This window comes from Rhinatrema bivittatum, chromosome 1, assembly GCF_901001135.1.
Source record: "Rhinatrema bivittatum chromosome 1, aRhiBiv1.1, whole genome shotgun sequence".
Taxonomy (NCBI): Eukaryota; Metazoa; Chordata; class Amphibia; order Gymnophiona; family Rhinatrematidae; genus Rhinatrema; species Rhinatrema bivittatum.
Genome location: NC_042615.1, coordinates 688847318 through 688864664, shown reverse-complemented (window position 1 = coordinate 688864664; position 17347 = coordinate 688847318). Strand labels below are relative to the sequence as shown.

The 17347-nt window shown below is 48.0% G+C and overlaps 1 protein-coding gene across 2 annotated transcripts in view; it reads left to right on the top strand.

Annotated features, from left to right (window-relative positions):
- GFM2 (G elongation factor mitochondrial 2) overlaps positions 1 to 17347 on the top strand; it is a 163083-nt gene that overhangs the window by 62571 nt on the left and 83165 nt on the right. For both annotated transcript variants that reach the window (XM_029575022.1, XM_029575015.1), the window contains exons 9-12: positions 6468 to 6528; positions 6652 to 6837; positions 7749 to 7829; positions 8857 to 9005. In XM_029575022.1, coding sequence (XP_029430882.1) covers positions 6468 to 6528; positions 6652 to 6837; positions 7749 to 7829; positions 8857 to 9005 — 477 coding nt within the window. The remainder of the gene's footprint in view (positions 1 to 6467; positions 6529 to 6651; positions 6838 to 7748; positions 7830 to 8856; positions 9006 to 17347) is intronic.

Here is a 17347-nt window from a genome sequence, read left to right as displayed (position 1 = left end):
CAAAGATGGGTTGAGATAACGTCGGACAAGTGGGCTCTAACTATCATTCAAGAGGGGTACTCGCTGGAATTCCAAAGCATTCCCCCAGACAAATTTATGAAATCGCCAATCCACTCCCACTCCAAGAGACTGGCAGTGGAAACCACGATAGCAAGACTACTCAGCCTGAAGGCAATAGCCCCAGTGCCCACACTTCAACAAAATACTGGCCACTATTCCATCTATTTTATCGTTCCCAAGAAAGAAGGAACATTCTGGCCTATGCTGGACCTCAAGGCCGTCAACCGTTACCTGAAGGTTCCACACTTCTGCATGGAAACCCTAAGCTCCGTTATAATGGTAGTACAACCAGGAGCATTCTTAACCTCCCTGGACCTATCCGAAGCCTACCTTCACATCCTGGTCCATCAGAACCACCAGCGCTTCCTGCAATTTGCGATACTGGGCCATCGTTATCAATTCCGAGCGCTACCCTTCAGACTAGTTACCGCCCCCAGAACCTTTACCAAAATCATGGTGGTGGTGGCGGCAGCAGCACTGAGGAAAGAAAGAGTCCTGGTACATCCTTACTTGGACGATTGGCTGATCAGGGCAAAGTCTCCAGAGGAGAGTCGCCATGCGATCACCAGAGACAAGAATCTACTACAAGAATTCGGGTGGGTCGTGAACACAACCAAGAGTTGTCTACAGTCCTCCCAGTCACTAGAATACCTGGGAGTCCGGTTTGATACCAAACAGGTCTACCTTCCCCCTCCACGAAGAAGGAAGCTAATGGATCAATTACAAAAGCTGTTGACCTCTGTCCACCCCAAGGTATGGGACTACCTTCAAGTCCTCGGCCTCATGACATCAACTCTGGAAGTTGTTTTGTGGGCAAGGGCCCATATGTGGCCACTACAACGTTCCTTACTATCACGATGGAATCCGGTGTCCCAGAACTACTCAATTCGCCTCCAGCTACCAACAGAGGTTCGGGAGCAGCTTCAATGGTGGCTACAGGAAGAACACCTAAGCAGAGGCGTAAACCTATCCGCACCGAAGTGGAGCTTGCTCACCAAGGACGCAAGCCTGCGAGGGTGGGGAGCCCACTGTCAGGAACTGACGGCCCAGGGACAATGGAACAATGAAGAGGCGAGATGGAACATAAACCGCTTGGAAGCACGAGCGGTCACACTAGCCTGCTTACGATTCAGCCACAGACTCTGAGGTGAGTCCGTCAGAGTCATGTCGGACAATACAACGACCATTGCTTACATCAACCGACAGGGAGGAACCAAGAGCCAGCAGGTGTCTCTAGAAATAGACCCCCTCATGGAGTGAGCGGAAATAAATCTACAAGGGATTTCGGCCTCCCACATCACGGGGAAAAAAACATCTCTGCGGACTATCTCAGCAAAGACTAGTCCCGGGGGAATGGTCGCTGGCAGACACAGCCTTCCAGTCGATAGTAAATCGATAGGGTCTCCCAGCCATAGACCTACTAGCAACTTGTCACAATGCCCGGGTCCCCAGATTCTTCAGCCGCAGACGAAAACCACATTCTCAGGGAATCGACACTCTCGTCCAGAACTGGCCAGAGGAAAGCCTCCTGTACGCCTTCCCACCCTGGCCAATATTGGGCAGGGTCATCCACAAGATAGAACACCATAGGGGACTAGTCCTACTAGTCACCTCGGATTGGCTAAGAAGACAATGGTACGTGGATATGCGAAGACTATTGGCAGGGAATCTTCTACATCTACCGCCATACAGGGACCTTCTTCAGCAGGGACCGATCTCCCACGAAGACCCGGCTCGATTCTCTCTTATGGTATGGCCCTTGAGAGGACTAGCCTAAAGAAGCGCGGCTACTCAAAAGCCGTGATTGACACCCTGCTTCGGGCACGCACATTCTCCACATCTGTGTCTTACATACGGATCTGGAGAGTATTCGAAGCTTGGTGTGAAGACCGCGGTCTCCTCCCGAGGAAAGCCCAGATTCCCACGATCCTAGAATTCCTACAGGACGGCATGCAGAAGGGGTTGTCCCTCAACTCCCTCAAGGTCCGAAGTGGGCGACTATCAACTCATCCTGATGTGTCCCGCTTCCTGAAAGGAGTCAAACAACTCCGACCACCACTAAATGGTCAGTGCCTCTATGGAACCTCAACCTAGTACTAGACTTCCTAGCAGGGGAATCCTTCAGACCAATAAGTGCCCTGTCTCTAGGTCTCTTGACTTTAAAGACAGTGTTCTTGATTGCAATATGCTCAGCCCGGCGCATCTCCGAACTTCAAGTATTATCCTGTCAGGAACCGTTCCTCAGGTTCATCCCAGGCACCATACAGCTATGTACGGTACCATCCTTCCTTCCGAAAGTGGTTTCCCAGTTCCATATGAACCAGACCATATCCTTACCATCACTAGCACAGGGATTTGGAAGACTCACGCGTCCCCCGCCACCTGAATGTCGGCAGAATCCTAGTCCGATACCTGAAGAGATCGGAATCCTTGCGCAAAACTGACCCTGTTCGTTCTTCACAGCGGGAAGAAACAAGGGGAAGCGGCATCGCAGGCCACCATAGCCCACTGAATCAAAGAAGTAATTAATGCTACCTACATAGAGGCAGGAAAACCATTCCCTCTACAGGTCAAGGCACATTTTACAAGGGCCCAGGCAGTCTCCTGGGCTGAAACTAAGCTGCTGTTGCCAGCCGAGATCTGTCGGGCGGCGACATGGTCCTCCCTACACACTTCTCCAGGTTTTACCACCTGGATGTTCAGGCCAGGGAGGATACAGCCTTCGCAAGGGCAGCACTAAGTGGGCCATGGGCAGCCTCCCGCCTGGTAGGGGAGTAGCTTTTGTATGTCCCATTGGTCCTGAGTCCATCTGGCTACATGCTAGGAAATGGAGAAATTACTTACCTGATAATTTCGTTTTCCTTAGTGTAGACAGATGGACTGAGCATCCCGCCCATGGCTGCTCCAGAAATCGAGAATCTCTGATATCAAATCTCGAGACTGAGGAAGTACGGGTAAGCCATGGCCTACCTCTAGTTCAAGACACCCGCAGTTGCCCAGGTGGCAGCGTTTATTGTTTGAGTGCACGGACGGTCTCCAGTCCAAAGTTTATATATATAATCAGTTGAACCAATTCAAGTTTAATCAAGTGTAATCAAGTATTAAGCAACATATATCCACACTGGCTTTTCGAAGAGAATACTGAAGAGCTAAGCATGCTGCATGGGTATATGTAGGCTGACGTTAGCTTTGAAATCTGACTCCGTCTCCCATCTGCTATCAGGAGAGCACAATACCCATTGGTCCCGAGTCCATCTGTCTACACTAAGGAAAATGAAATTATCAGGTAAGTAATTTCTCCATTTCCGTAGATAGCAGGATGAATTAGCCCTTCTATTTGGGGTAACATCACCGACGGCGCACTATAGCGGACATCTTCTCCAAGACTGAAAGTTTTGTTGTGCTGTGCCTGCGCGGCACTTCCCGCGCACAGCGCGTCATCACTCTGTTCAGTTAGTAAAAAAGCTAGAAAGCAGTGGAATAGAGGTGATGGTTTATTTCCACCTGTTATAACATACCTTCCAATTCACTCCCCTCTTTCTTTTCTTTTTTTTTTTTACTCCACAGTGGACATGGTTTTCTGATCTAGCACACTGAATAACACTGCCCGTCCCAGTCCGCTCTCTGTGGCTGTTACACGGTCCAGGCAGTAGTTCGCAGTAAAAGTATAAACTGAGGACCAAGTGGCAGCTCTACATATGTCCTCTATGGGAACATTTCGCAGATGCGCTATAGAAGAAGCGCTGGCTCGCATCTGGTGTGCTAAAACTGAATCTGATAAGGGAATCTGTGTTGAATTATGACAGAATTGAATACGTTTGTGATCCAGTTGGATATGGTTCTTTTGGAAACTGGCACCCCTAGTGAGTTTCGATTAAATGATACAAACAATTGAGAAGATTTGCGATGAGGCTGAGTTTGCTTATAGTAGGCCAATGCTCTTTTGCAGTCTAACGTATGGTGTACGGATTCTCTCCTGTTGGCATGAGGCCTGGGAATGAATATTGGAAGTGTAATGTCCTGAATAGTATGAAAAACTGATACCACTTTGGGAAGGAACTAAGGATGAGTCCGGAGAACTACCGTGATATGGTAAAACTGTAACAGGCTGATACAGAACGGTGCGTTCGGCTGAGTGCACCGTTTAGCCCCCGTTTGGCCTCGCATTTTATCTTGGCTCCTATAAATTAAAGAATCTGAGGCGGTTTGAGTACTGATTTCTCGGAATTGATTAGGAAACCCAGAGACTCTCGACATGAGATTATCTCTAATTGGTGAGATAAGGAATTCTGGTCCGGAGAAACTATTAGCCAGTCGTCCAGGTAAGGGAATAACCACATCCCTTGACATCTTAGATGGGCTACTGACACAGCCGGGCATTTGGTGAAGACTCTGGGAGCGGAGGAATGTCCTAAAGGCAGAACCTTGTACTGGTAATGTTTGGAGTTCACCTGGAAGCATAGGAACAACCAACAGGAGGAATGTATTGGAATATGGGTGTATACATCCTTGAGATCCAGTGAACATTTTGCTGCATGAAAGGAAGAACTAACTTGAAGGATGTCATCTTGAATTTCTCTTTCCAAAGGTACTTGTTCAGGGAGCATAGGTCCAGAATAGGGCGGAACTCCCCTGAGCGTTTCGGAATGAGGGAAGTATTGGGAATAATAACCTGAATTGATTTTGTTCTTTGGAACCAATTGGATTGCTTGCTGCTGAAACAAAATCTGTATTTCTTGCTCTAGAAGAGGTAGATGGGAAGTATCCATCATGGCAGTGAGTCGAGGAAGGGGAAGATGGGACGGGAAATTTAGATGATAACCCTCATGGACGATTTGAAGTACCCATTGATCTGTCGTGATTCTGCTCTACTCTGAAAAATAACTCTGAATTCTTTCTGCTACTGGGGGATCTGCTGTGGCTGAGACGTCTTAAAAAAGATGGTGGAGGTTTTTGAAGAGAGGTCTCGGATGGTTTTTGTTGCTTTCTGTCCCTCTGGTAAGGTCTAGTTTGAGCTGATTGAGGATGTGAGCATGGTAATTGATATGATTAAAATTGTTGTGCTCTGTATGGTAGGAAACTCTTATTTGGTTTTCGTTGGTAGTAAAACTGTTTCCGCTGGTAATAACATCTTGCTGACGTTTGAGAGTCTAAGGTTCCAGAGAGGGACTGAACTTCTACATTTTGCTCTCTTAATTGGGTCACCGTATCCTTGAATTTGTCTCTGAATAAATTATCTCCTACGCAAGGAAGATTAACCAGTTTTTTATGGACGTCTTCCCTGATAAAGCTAGAACGGAGCCATGCTATGCGCCGAGCCGCAGTGGCCATGACTGAAGTCCTGGAAGATGTCTCAAAGGACTCATATACAGTTCTGAGCAAATGACACAGACCTTTCTCCATGTCACAGAATGGCTGAGGCATAATCGGTTGTCCTGTCTCTGAATGAACAAAGGGTTTTAACAATTGTAGGGTCTCAAAGAGGTACTGAACTATATAAAATTGATGCTGTTGTATACGAGAAGTTAGCATTGCGCTTTGAAAAGACTTTTGGTGTACTCGAGGATTCTGTGATCCTTTATTGGGGGGAGTGGATGAATGGAGCTTAGTTTTCTTTGCTCGCTTCGTAGCTGATTCCACTACCACCGACGTGTGGGGAAGTTGAACTACTCCATAGGCTGTAGATTTTTGTAACCTGAATTTCAAATCAACTTTTCTAGAAACAGGAGGAATTGATTGAGGTGATTCCCAAGTCTTCGAGAGAACAGAGTCCAACAATTTGTGCAACGGAAGAGCTGATGGTTCAGCTGGAACATCCAGTATTTTCAGAATTCGGAATACCTCTTACCTAGGGTCAGGTAACTTTCGGATCTCTACTCTCAGGAAGTTGCCTAGTTTCTCAGCAAATCAAGAATAAGTGAGATCTTCAGACTGAGAAGAGTGGTCAGGAAGTTCCTCTGGCGGATCAGACTGTATACCCATTGAGCTTTCAGGGGAACGGTCACCCAGGGAAACCCGAAGGTATTGACTGAGGGGAATGATGCTCCGTGTCCTGAGTTTCATCCAGAGCTGAAAAAGTCTTGGAGCTGAGTGGTAGTGCATCCCCCACTGAACCTGGAATATGAGGAAGTGGCACCTGTGGATGCAAGGTGCAGAAAAGGTTTGTTATAATTGAAGAAATGGAGATGGAGAAAAACATCCGTGCCTGAGTGCGGGAAGTGCCACACAAGTGCAGCACAACAAAAGTTCAGTCTTAAGAAGATGTTCGCTAGAGTGCATTGTTGGTGATGGCACCTAAATAGCAGGGCTAATTCACCCTGCGTATCGATGGAAAATTCTACTAATGTAACTGTAAATCTTGTTTGAGGTGCAATACAGTTTTAATAACTGTTTTCTGTCTGCTACAGCTTTTCCTACTCTATTGAGAGCATCAGACAGAAGTTAAAGATAACACCGTTGATTTTACAGGTAATGCCCACAAATGCTTGTCTAAAGAGAGCAGTTTATTTGATTATATCAAATGATCTGAGATTTGGGATCCAGAGAATGTGTTGCATTATATTATTTGATACTGTTCTGTTTGGTTTACAGTTGCCAATTGGTGAGGAGAATTCTTTCAAGGGACTGGTTGACTTAGTGACGAACGAAAAACTAATTTGGCGTTCTACATCTTACTTGGATGATGGCAAATTATTTGAGCAAATCCCTCTGACAGAAATGGATAATCTTGAACTGTTTGAAGATGCTAAAGATGCAAGAAATTTGTTAATAGAACAAGTAAAGATTTAAAGTAAATACATGAAGCATTCATAAACTACATACCCAAATTATCTGTTTTAGCCACAACATGTAGTTTTGATTGTTGATAAGATCATTGACAGTTCTATTAAAATAATGTTGGGAGAAAAGACTTCAGCATCAAAAGGAAGGAACTCCAGTAGTAAGTCATCCTTACTATGCACTCCCCAGCCTCGGACAATAGGGAGGCCTCATTATAAAGGAGTCTAGAATGAAAATATTCCCATCAGAAGCTTATCTAATATTACAATTAACACTAACTTATAGGAAACACTATTAATTCCCTAGGAATCTTTAAAACTGGAATGATAGGGCATTATAATTGGTTTTTTTTTTAACATAAAATATTAATTTGAATACAGATGCTGCTCCACTAATTGCTTTAAAGGACCAGAATCTTGCTATAGTCATGAGTATCTGGGAGTATCTGTTACTTTTCAGCTGATTGTCTTTAGTAATTTTTGTGAATTATCCTTTTTTGTGCTTTTTTTCCCCTTTACCCAATAACCTTTGAAAGATTTTAGTTTAATGCATTAGGCATGCACACTTCGTTGCTGTACTTGGGATGCATTATTAATCTACCTTCTTCAGTGCAGAATGGTACTGTGTGGTGAACTAACAGATAAATGAGGATTTAGCCTCGAGATTAGAGATTTCCTAGCTTGCTGTTCTGTTGTGATCCTTAGACCATGTTGCTGACTCCCAGAAAGCCTCCAGACCTGCACTCACATCGTATTCACCATTATCTGATCAGGTCCCATTTATACAGGGTTCTTTCCCATTAAATACCACTGACCAAATCATCGAGTACATCCATGAGTATGTTAGTGATATCTAATATAATGGTTGATGAGAGTGAGTAGTAATGTGGGACTGTGCTCTCTTTGCAGGTTGCAGAATTGGATGATGAATTTGCTGAACTGGTTTTAGGAGATTTCAGCGAGAATTTTGACTCCTTGCCAGCTGAAAAGGTAAACATTCCCTTTAGTTAGCAAGACAGGGATTACAGGTTTTGTTGGTCCTGCCCAGTGATGCCAGTATTTTGTTCTTGAGGTGTCAAATGTCACTTATTGATATGATGAAGGCCCATGACTGGATTAGTGAAAAATATTCCTTGAAAAAATAAAGCAGATGGAATAGCAGCCCTTGGATGTAGCTTGTAGAACTTTGTCCTTCACTACAGCAGCCCCTGTGCAGTACAGAATTACACAGATTGTGTCACTGCTGTTGGTACAGAATTTTTTACATTCAGACTTTAAATCATCCTTGCCTCTTAGACTTGTTTCAGAAAAAATTCTGTAAAAATTTTCTTCATCCCCAGAAAAGATTTTTTCATGTTTCTTCCTTCTAGATTTATTTTTAATTTTAGAGTAGCATTTTCCTGGTTAGTCCTGCAGAGGTCTGGGAGTATCATGTTTCTCCTTTAGTTTCTGTTCTGTAAATCAATAATAGGTCTAAACCTTTAGCCTCATCTTAACTATATGACGCACCAGATTTTAGAAACAAACATTTTAGCTTTTAAGCTTTTTATCTTGGTGTACCACTGTTCTAGAGTAGGCTCCTGAGAGACTGTTATTAAATTAAGTATCTCTTTGAATACAGTAGAGTTGATAACCCCTTGTAAACAAATTAGTTTGCCATTCACTGGCTTAGAAATGGAAGGGACACTAATTCTAACCAGAACATCATAATGCTTCCAAAACAGCCGGCTACTTCTAAGGTGGGAAGTCTGCATATGGATTTTTGTTGTATGACTTGTATGGTTATTTTTCAAGCAGAAATATAAACTACCCAAGCAAGATTATACTCTCTCTCCCAAGGTATCAGAGTGTCAGTATGGGAATAGGATTTGAATTAGTCTTAACGGCTCCTCCAATTCATAATTTGCTCCTCTAACCATATATGAAACCTATTGCTAGGATCTTTAGTCAGCATTTTGTATTAGAATGAAGAAAGTTACATTCTGAATGCATTAAACTGAAGCTGATCTGCATGCAGTTGCAGGCAGCAATCCGGAGGCTTACACTGACCCGAAGTGCAGTTCCTGTGTTGTGTGGAAGTGCATTGAAGAACAAAGGAGTACAGCCATTACTTGATGCTATTACTATGTACCTTCCATCTCCAAATGAGTGCTGTCATGATTTTCTGTAAGTAGACAACTGAAGTCTTTTGTGGGCTGTGATATATTTTTAAAGGCTCAACAGAAAGATGACGTATAACATACCTTATGAAAACCTCACAGATCGCCTTCAGATCTTTCTTTGTGGGAGTGCAAAATATCAGGACAAAATTGATTCAAACCTTACTTCTTTATCATTCTACACTACTCCAGACACATGGGTTTGTGCCAGCAACTGGAGACAGAGAACACAAGATTCCAGTGACAGTGTCACTAGTATTAGTAGAGGTGCAGCATAGTGAGTTGCCAGTATTGTCTTCTAAAGTAGATGATACAGACTGGTCTGGTGCAGCAGGATTCCAAGACTCCCAGGGTGGGCTCAGGCCTTCTCTGGTTGAGATAGGTCTAGTGTTGCTCCCAGAGTTTCAGTCTGTGGACTGTTTTGCCCTGGTTGTATGAAGGTCTTTGACTCCTGGGGCATATTTTAGTTTACTAAAATATGCCCCAGGAGTCTGTAGGCTGTGTCCGAGCTTCCAGGTATTTTCTGGCCTAGTAGGTCTCCTCCCTGGTACTTTCTGTCCCTGGTTGAACAGAAGCTTGAGGGGCACAGGAGGGTTTTCCAGCAAGGTCACTCTCTCTCCATTTTTTCTTTCCTTTATATTGTATCCACTCTAACTCCTTCCTTGTTACCTCAAGCCTTGCTCCTCTGGAGATAAGTGGGAAGCAGCACAAAGCTAGTCTCATCAAAAATAATTAAAATAAGAGTAGCAGTCAGCTATTCCTGTTCGTACCCCAGATCAGTCCAGAGAAGTGGGTTTTGTATCCCTACCAGGCAGATGGAGGCAGAGAATAAAAACTTTTCAGGCACTGCTACATAACAGTATGCCACTTGCAGTCCCTCTGTATTTTTCTGTCTCTAGCAGATGGTAGAAGTGCAAACACTGCAGTCTGGAGTTACTAGGAAATCAGCAGAAAGAAAGGGAAGAAGGAAGATTCCCATGTGGACGGCTCCCCAAGGTGTTAGTTTTCTTTGTGGGCCATCCCTTGGGTAGAGCAGGGTGAGCGAGGGGGGGGGGGTGATCCTTGTGCTAGCTCGACCCTTATCTTCAGGGGGGGGTGATAGCCAGTAGTTCTGATTCCCTCTCCTCCTCTGGGTCCCTGTCACCATCAGTGCACAGCCTCTCCACCAGAAGTAGGGTTGTATTTAATTTTATTTTCCTTATTGGTTTTGGTGTGAGTGTTCCTTTAGTTTAAAAAAAAAAAAAAAAAAAAAGGAGCAAGCGGCTGGAGCAAGTTTGAGGCAGTGCTCGGGCAGCTGATTACTGTTTTACTGTTGGGAGGCAGTCCCAGGTGAGCGGGACTGAATTGCCGTGGTTTGTCGAAGCCCGGGTGCTTGGTCAGCACCGGATAGCACTGCTGACGGGCTATTTTTAGGCCCGTTCTCGCCGGCATAGCACCTCCCGCGCTGCGCGGGAAAGTTTGCCACGGCTGTGGAACCAATAGGGTGCACCTCAGCGCCACCACATTTTAACCCGATTGCATCTTGTGGGGTGGGGGGGCGGGGGTTGGGAACTCTGCAGGGATTGCTGGGGACTGAGGTGCCTCGAAGTTGTCGAGACCAGTGCAGGAGTCCCCAGGGGAGCCTGATGGGACGGTAGCCATTTTAGCTTTTTGTGGTAGGAGCCAGGCCCCATGTTGAAGAGCCTCGGGACTCCCCTCCCCCACATTTTCCTGTGGATCAGGTCCCTGTAAGCTGTAGGAGGGTGAGAGGGCTCAGGGGGATGCTGTTCAGGATCAGTGTTCAACTGATTCTGATGAGTTCTCCATGGATTTTGCCCTGCTTCTCCATAGAGCCTATTTGGCTAAAAAGGAGGCTTGAAGGAAGGCTTGTGGGAAGAAGAAGCCTAGGGAGGAGGAGCAGACAGGATCGGGAGGGATCCTGCGGCTGCTTGGTATCAGACGGACTGCTGATGAGGATGGGTACCTGTTGGACGACATGGCCGAACCCAATCAGCTGCAGGGGGGGTCCGGTGGATCCGTCAAATACCCTGGGACCACCTTGGAAGATCCAATGCAAGATTCTGACAACATCCTGATTGCTGAAAGGGGATGATCCTCGGTTGGTCAGGCTGTTCTGTAAGAAGGAGCTGCGGCCACTAATTCCCCAATTGCTGGAAATGTTGGGGGATAAAGGTCACACAAGAACTCCAACAATGAGGGAGTGAACCTGGTCCTGGAAGAGCTTTGGGGTCCACCTAAGGCCTTTCTTTTACCTAAGAAGGTGAAGAGGTTGGTGGATCGGGAGTGGGAGTCTCCGAAGTGGGCCTCAAAGTAGCCAGGGCAAAGGCTAAGTTATATCCCTTGCCGGAGCATGTGTTGGAATAGTGGAAGATTCACAAGGTGGATGCGGCCGTGTCAGCAGTAACCAAGAAGACAACCATTCCTGTGGGAGGCTCAGCTGGTCTGAAAGATATCCAGGATCGGAAGCTGGAAATTGTATGTTGAAGAGACTGAGGTTTCGGCATTAAGCCTTTGGGCGGCGGTCATCAGAAGCTTGATGCAGAGGGCCTGCTTGTGCTGGGTTCAGAAAACCCATGAGAAGGCGATAGGGGCGTTGTGTGAGGCCACTCAGGCTGCCTGCTTGAAAGAGGGAGTAGCCCATGTGGCGGATGCCCTGTACGATTTGGTGTGGATGTCAGCCAGAAATATGGTCTTGGCTGTTGCAGCATGAAGGCTACTGTGGTTGGGAAATTGGTCCGCAGTCATGTAGTCGGAGGCCTATATGGGTAAACTCCGCTTTAAAGGCAAGTTGCTGTTTGGAGAGAATTTAGAGCAGCTGATGAAGCAGTTGGGGGAGTCGAAGGGAAATAAATTGCCCAAGGACAAGAAGACCACCAAGTAGTCTTTTCCACCATATGCTTGTTTTTGAGACGCAAGGAGATTTTGGTCAAGCAGAAGTTCCGTGCCGGCAGCTCAAAAACAGGGCTCGGGTAGGCAGCAGTCCTTTTGAGTGCAACAGCGGCTTCCCAGGGTCAGTGGTGCCCAGGGGGGAGGTGGAGGTAAGATTGGCCAATGAAGGCAAGCTGGTCCACTCCTCCCCAGCAGTTATCGGAGGGAGGCTGTCCCTTTTTTACAGAGAAGTTGACCCGAATCAAGACCAGTGGGTGCTGGAGATAGTAAGAGACAGCTATGCCTTAGAGTTTTCTCGGCCGCTCAGGGATGCCTTTGTGATCTCCTGCTGCATCTCCTGTTCCAAGCGGGAAGTGGTGTGGGACACTTTACAGAGGTTGTAACTTTTGCAAGCGATGGTTCCAGTGCCCCCTCAGGAGAGGGGACAAGGAATGTACTCTGTGTATTTCATGGTTCCCAAGAAGGAGGGGACTTTTGGCCCATTCTCTCTCTTCAGATGGCTAATGTTGCCCTCTGGATGCTACATTTTGGATGGAAACCTTGTGAACTATGATAGCGGCAGTCCGCAAAGGGGAATTTCTGGTGACATAGGCCTCCGTGAGATCTAATCTCCACATTCCCATAAGGGCTGATATCAAAGGTTTCTAAGGTTCATGATTCTTGGGGAACATTTCCAATTTTGGGGCCATCCCTTTGGATTAGTGACTGCTCTGCGGACGTTCACAAAGGTGATGGTAGTGGTGGTGGTTGCTCTCAGGAGAGAGGGGATCCAGATCCATCCGTACCTGGACGATTGGCTCATCAGGGCAAAGTCAGAAGTGGAGTGTCGTTGTTCAGTTTGGCTGGGTTACAAATCTGGCGAAGAGTCATTTGGAGCCGTCCCAGTCTTTGGAATATCTGGGGGCTCAGTTTGATACCAGGATAGGAAAGGTTTTTCTAGCCGAGAAGAGAATGGTCAAGTTGCAGAGTCAGGTGCTCCGACTTCTGCAACTTGCAGTTCCCAGAGTCTGGGACTATTTACAAGTCCTGGGTTCTATGGCTTCTATCCTGGAATTAGTTCCATGGACTTTACTTATATGCGGCTTCTGCAGAGGGTTCTGTTACCCCATTGGAATCCAATTTAAGAGGAATTTCAGCTTCCTTTACCACTTCAGGGGGGATGCCATGTCCAGTCTCTTCTGGTGGTTGTCTCGGACCAATCTGGAGAGAGGGACTGGAACTGGAGGTACCCGACTGGGTGGTTGTGACTATAGATGCCAGCCTCAAAGGATGGTGGGTGATTTGCCAAGGACGATCAGCCCAGGTTCAGTGGTCCTTAGAAGAGGCGCCTTGGTCCATCAATCGTTTGGAGACCAGAGCAGTTCGCGAAGCCTTGCTTGCATTTATCTCTCTCATTCACAGAAGGTCAGTGCATCTCGGACAAAGAGACGACAGTAGCTTACATCAATCGTTAAGGCATAACTAAGAGTTGGCAGGTAGCACAGGAGGTGCACAACCTGTTTGTTTGGGCAGAGAACCATCTAGCAGCAACAGCTGCCTCACATGTGGCCGGAGTGGACATTGTGCAGATGGATTATCTCAGCAGGCAGCAGCTGGTTCCCAGGGAGTAGGAGCTGTTGGTGGAGGCCTTTGCCCTAATTCAGGCCAGATGGGGCAGGCCGGAATTGGACCTCATGGCGGTTCCGGGAAATGCGAAGATGGACAGATTTTTCAGTCACAGGAGAGAAGTCTGCTCCGAGGTATCGATGCCTTTGTTCAGCCGTGGCCGACAGAGCTGCTGCTGTATGTTTCCCCCATGGTCTCTCAGAAATTCCTGAATTCACAAGCCTTCCAAAATTCGCTAGGTGATCTTTCTGTTATATATATTAATGCCTAGTGTAGTAGTGGTGTACAATTGCTTAATTGTGTGCTTGAGAGGCATTTATTCTGATTTTCTTGCTCTGAGGGGGGAAAAAAACTTAAAGCTTTTAACTTCTAGCCACTGTGGTAGAGGGGGAGGGGAGAACTGGATTTACCTGCCCATAAGGCTCCTGGGTAGAGGGGAAACAGAGTCTTTTGGAGTTCAGAAATTCATGGATTCACAAGCCTTCCAGAATTTGCTAAGTGGACCTTTCTGTAGTTATATATATTAGTGCCTAGTACAGTAGTGGTGTATAACTGCATAATTGTGTGCTTGGGAGCCATTTAATCTGCTTTCTTGCTCTGAGGGGAAAAAAAACCCCCCTCAAAGCCTTTGACTTATAGCCACTGTTTAGTTCCCTTCCTCCTTACTCATCTTCCCACCCACCCCTGAGTTTACTTTCTTACATAGTCTTCCCGGTATTCAAACAGGCCGATACAGTATGGTGCGCTCAGCTGGTAGGTCCTCTGAAGGACCTGTTCAATAGATCCCTGGAAACGGGAGTGGTGCCGCAAGACTGGAGAAGAGTGCTTGTGGTCCCGCTTAACAAGAGTGGGAGCAGAGAGGAAGGTGGAAAGGTGGAAACTACAGGCCTGTTAACCTCACCTTGGTGGTGGGAAAATTAATGGAAAATCTGCTGAAGGAAAGGATAGTTAATTATCTACAATCTGATGGGTTGCTCGATCTGAGACAGCAAAGATTCACCAGGGAAAGGTCCTTACAGATGAATCTGATTTATTTTTTTGATTGGGTGACTAGAGAATTGGATCATGGAAGATCGCTTGATATGATTTACTTGGATTTTAGTAAAGCTTTTGGGAGTGAGCACCAAGATGATAGCGTGGATTACAAACTGGTTGACTGATAGAAGACAGTGTGTAATGGTAAATGGAACCTACTCTGAAGATGTTATGCATGCCGCCCGCAGCAGATCAGTGGCACCTTCTCATGCGGACTCCAGCTCCTGGTTCCTCTTCACTGGCGGCTGTGGGCTGCCAGCTCCGACCTCTGGTCTCCTTCGGTGCCTCCGGCTCTGCCATGGTCCCCAGTGTTGCCAGCTAAGATGTCCTTGCTCGTAGGGTCTCTCCGCGTGGCCCACGGAGAGACGCCGCCATCGGCGTTGCGCCCCTCCCTAGGCGTGCGCATCACTAATTCTTTTAAAGGGCCTGTGGCGGAATCCTGGCCGCAGCCCCAGATGCTGACGTCAGACTCTTCAGCGTATAAAAGCTCAGGCCTTGCTCCATAGTGTTGCCTTTGCAACAGGTCTCCTCATACTCAGAGTACTCGTTGCTGATAGAGAATCCTCTCTACTTCATGTTCCTGATTCCTGTGGTTCCCGGTTCCTGTCTTCCTTGTTTCTGTCTCATCTATGTGTTGGACTGACTCTTTGGATTTCGACTCTGCTTTGACTACTCTTCAGCTCGGCTCCAGCCCCAGACCTCTGCTACACCTGACTACTCTTCAGTCTATCTCTAACACTGGTCCTCAGCTATGCTTGACTACGCCTGCCTTATCCGTGCCCTGACCCTTGCCTTGATTGACACGCCTGCCTTCTCCGTGCCCTGACCACTGCCTTGATTGACTAAGCGGACGGGGCGTCCAAGTCTCGTCTGGGCTCTCTTCTTTTCAAGGGCAGGCTGCTGTTCGGAAAGGAACTGGACGACATGATTCAGCTATTGGGCGAAAAGAGGGGTTACCGCCTGCCGGAGGACAGGGCGCGTTCCAAGGGATCTTACTCTTCTCGTTCCCGGTTCTTGAGTAGCCGGAGGCCTCGGTCCTCTCGCCCTGGTTCTTCGTCTTCTGCTCCTTCCTTTCGCTCCGGAGGCAGTAGACAGCAGCCCCAGTCTTTTCGTGGGAGACGCTTCGGCAGACCTGCCTCCTCCTCTTCCGCGCCAAGTGGCAAGTCAACGCAATGATGTCCGGCCGGTCCAGGTCTCGGTTCCAAAGGTGGGGGGCAGACTGTCCCTCTTTTACGAGGCTTGGACCACGATCACATCAGACCAGTGGGTCCTTTCAGTGATAAAACACAGCTACGCGTTAGATTTTGCCTACCTTCCCCGCCCAAGATGTTTTCCCTCCCCTTGCGGGCACCCGGACAAGAGGCAAGCGGTCCTTCAGACATTGGTCCGGTTGGAAGAACTGGGGGCTATCGTCCCAGTTCCAGCCTCGGAGCAACGAAGAGGACATTACTCCATATATTTCGTTGTTCCAAAGAAAGAAGGCACCTTCCGTCCCATTCTCGATCTGAAGGGGGTCAATCGTTGTCTCTGGAACCCGCATTTCCGCATGAAGACCCTGAGGTCCGTAATCGCCTCAGTTCGTCCAGGGGAGTTTCTGGCCTCCCTGGACCTCACAGAGGCATACCTGCACTTCGGGATCCGGAAGGACCATCAGAAATATCTCAGGTTCCTCGTGCTGGGAAAACACTATCAGTTCCAAGCGTTGCTCTTTGGCCTCGTGACAGCTCCCAGGACTTTCACCAAGATCCTGGTGGTGGTAGCGGCCCACTTACGGCGGGAGGGTCTTTTGGTCCACCCGTATCTGGATGATTGGTTGATTCGGGCCAAGTCAGAGGAGCTCTGTCGGTCCGCGGGCCAACGGGTCCTGCACCTCTTGCGCTCTCTTGGTTGGGTGGTCAATACGGCCAAGAGTCATCGTCAACCCTCACAATCTCTGGAATTTTTGGGAGCGTTATTCGACACACGCCACGGCAGGGTCTTCCTGCCCTTGGACCGTTGCCGCAAGCTACAAGATCAGGTCAAGACTTTTCTCCAGATGCAGCCGCCAACGGTCTGGGACTACTTGCAGTCGATTGGCTCCATGACCTCGACATTGGAATTGGTTCCGTGGGCTTTTGCGCACATGCGTCCCTTGCAGTCGGCGTTGCTTTCCTGCTGGAGGCCAGTCTCCGCAGAGTTCCAGCTTCCGTTGCCCTTGATGGCGGTGGCGCGTGCCAGTCTGCAGTGGTGGCTATGGACGGACAAGCTTCTGCAGGGGCTATCCCTCGTGATCCCGGAATGGACAGTGGTCACGACTGACGCGAGTCTCTCCGGTTGGGGGGCGGTCTGCATGAGACATTCGGCACAGGGGCACTGGTCTGCGATGGAGTCCCGCTGGTCGATCAGTCGCTTGGAGACCAGGGCGGTGCGCCTGGCTTTACGGGCCTTTCTGCCCCTGGGAAAGGCGGTCAGAATATTGTCGGACAATGCGACCACGGTGACCTATATCAATCGGCAGGGGGGAACCCGGAGCTGTCCAGTGGCCCTGGAGACTCGGCTGCTAATGCAGTGGGCGGAGAAGCATCTGCTCCAGATCGCCGCGCCCCATATCGCAGGGGTAGACAACATTCAGGCGGATTTCCTGAGCCAGCATCATCTCAACCCGGGCGAGTGGGAACTGGTGGACGTCGCATTTCAGCTCATCTGCGACAGATGGGGACGACAGGCCATGGATCTGATGGCGACCTTTCGGAATGCGAAGGTGCCGCATTTCTTCACCCGCCGCAGGGAACCAGGGGCAGAGGGGGTAGACGCCCTGGCTCTTCCCTGGCCAACGTCGAT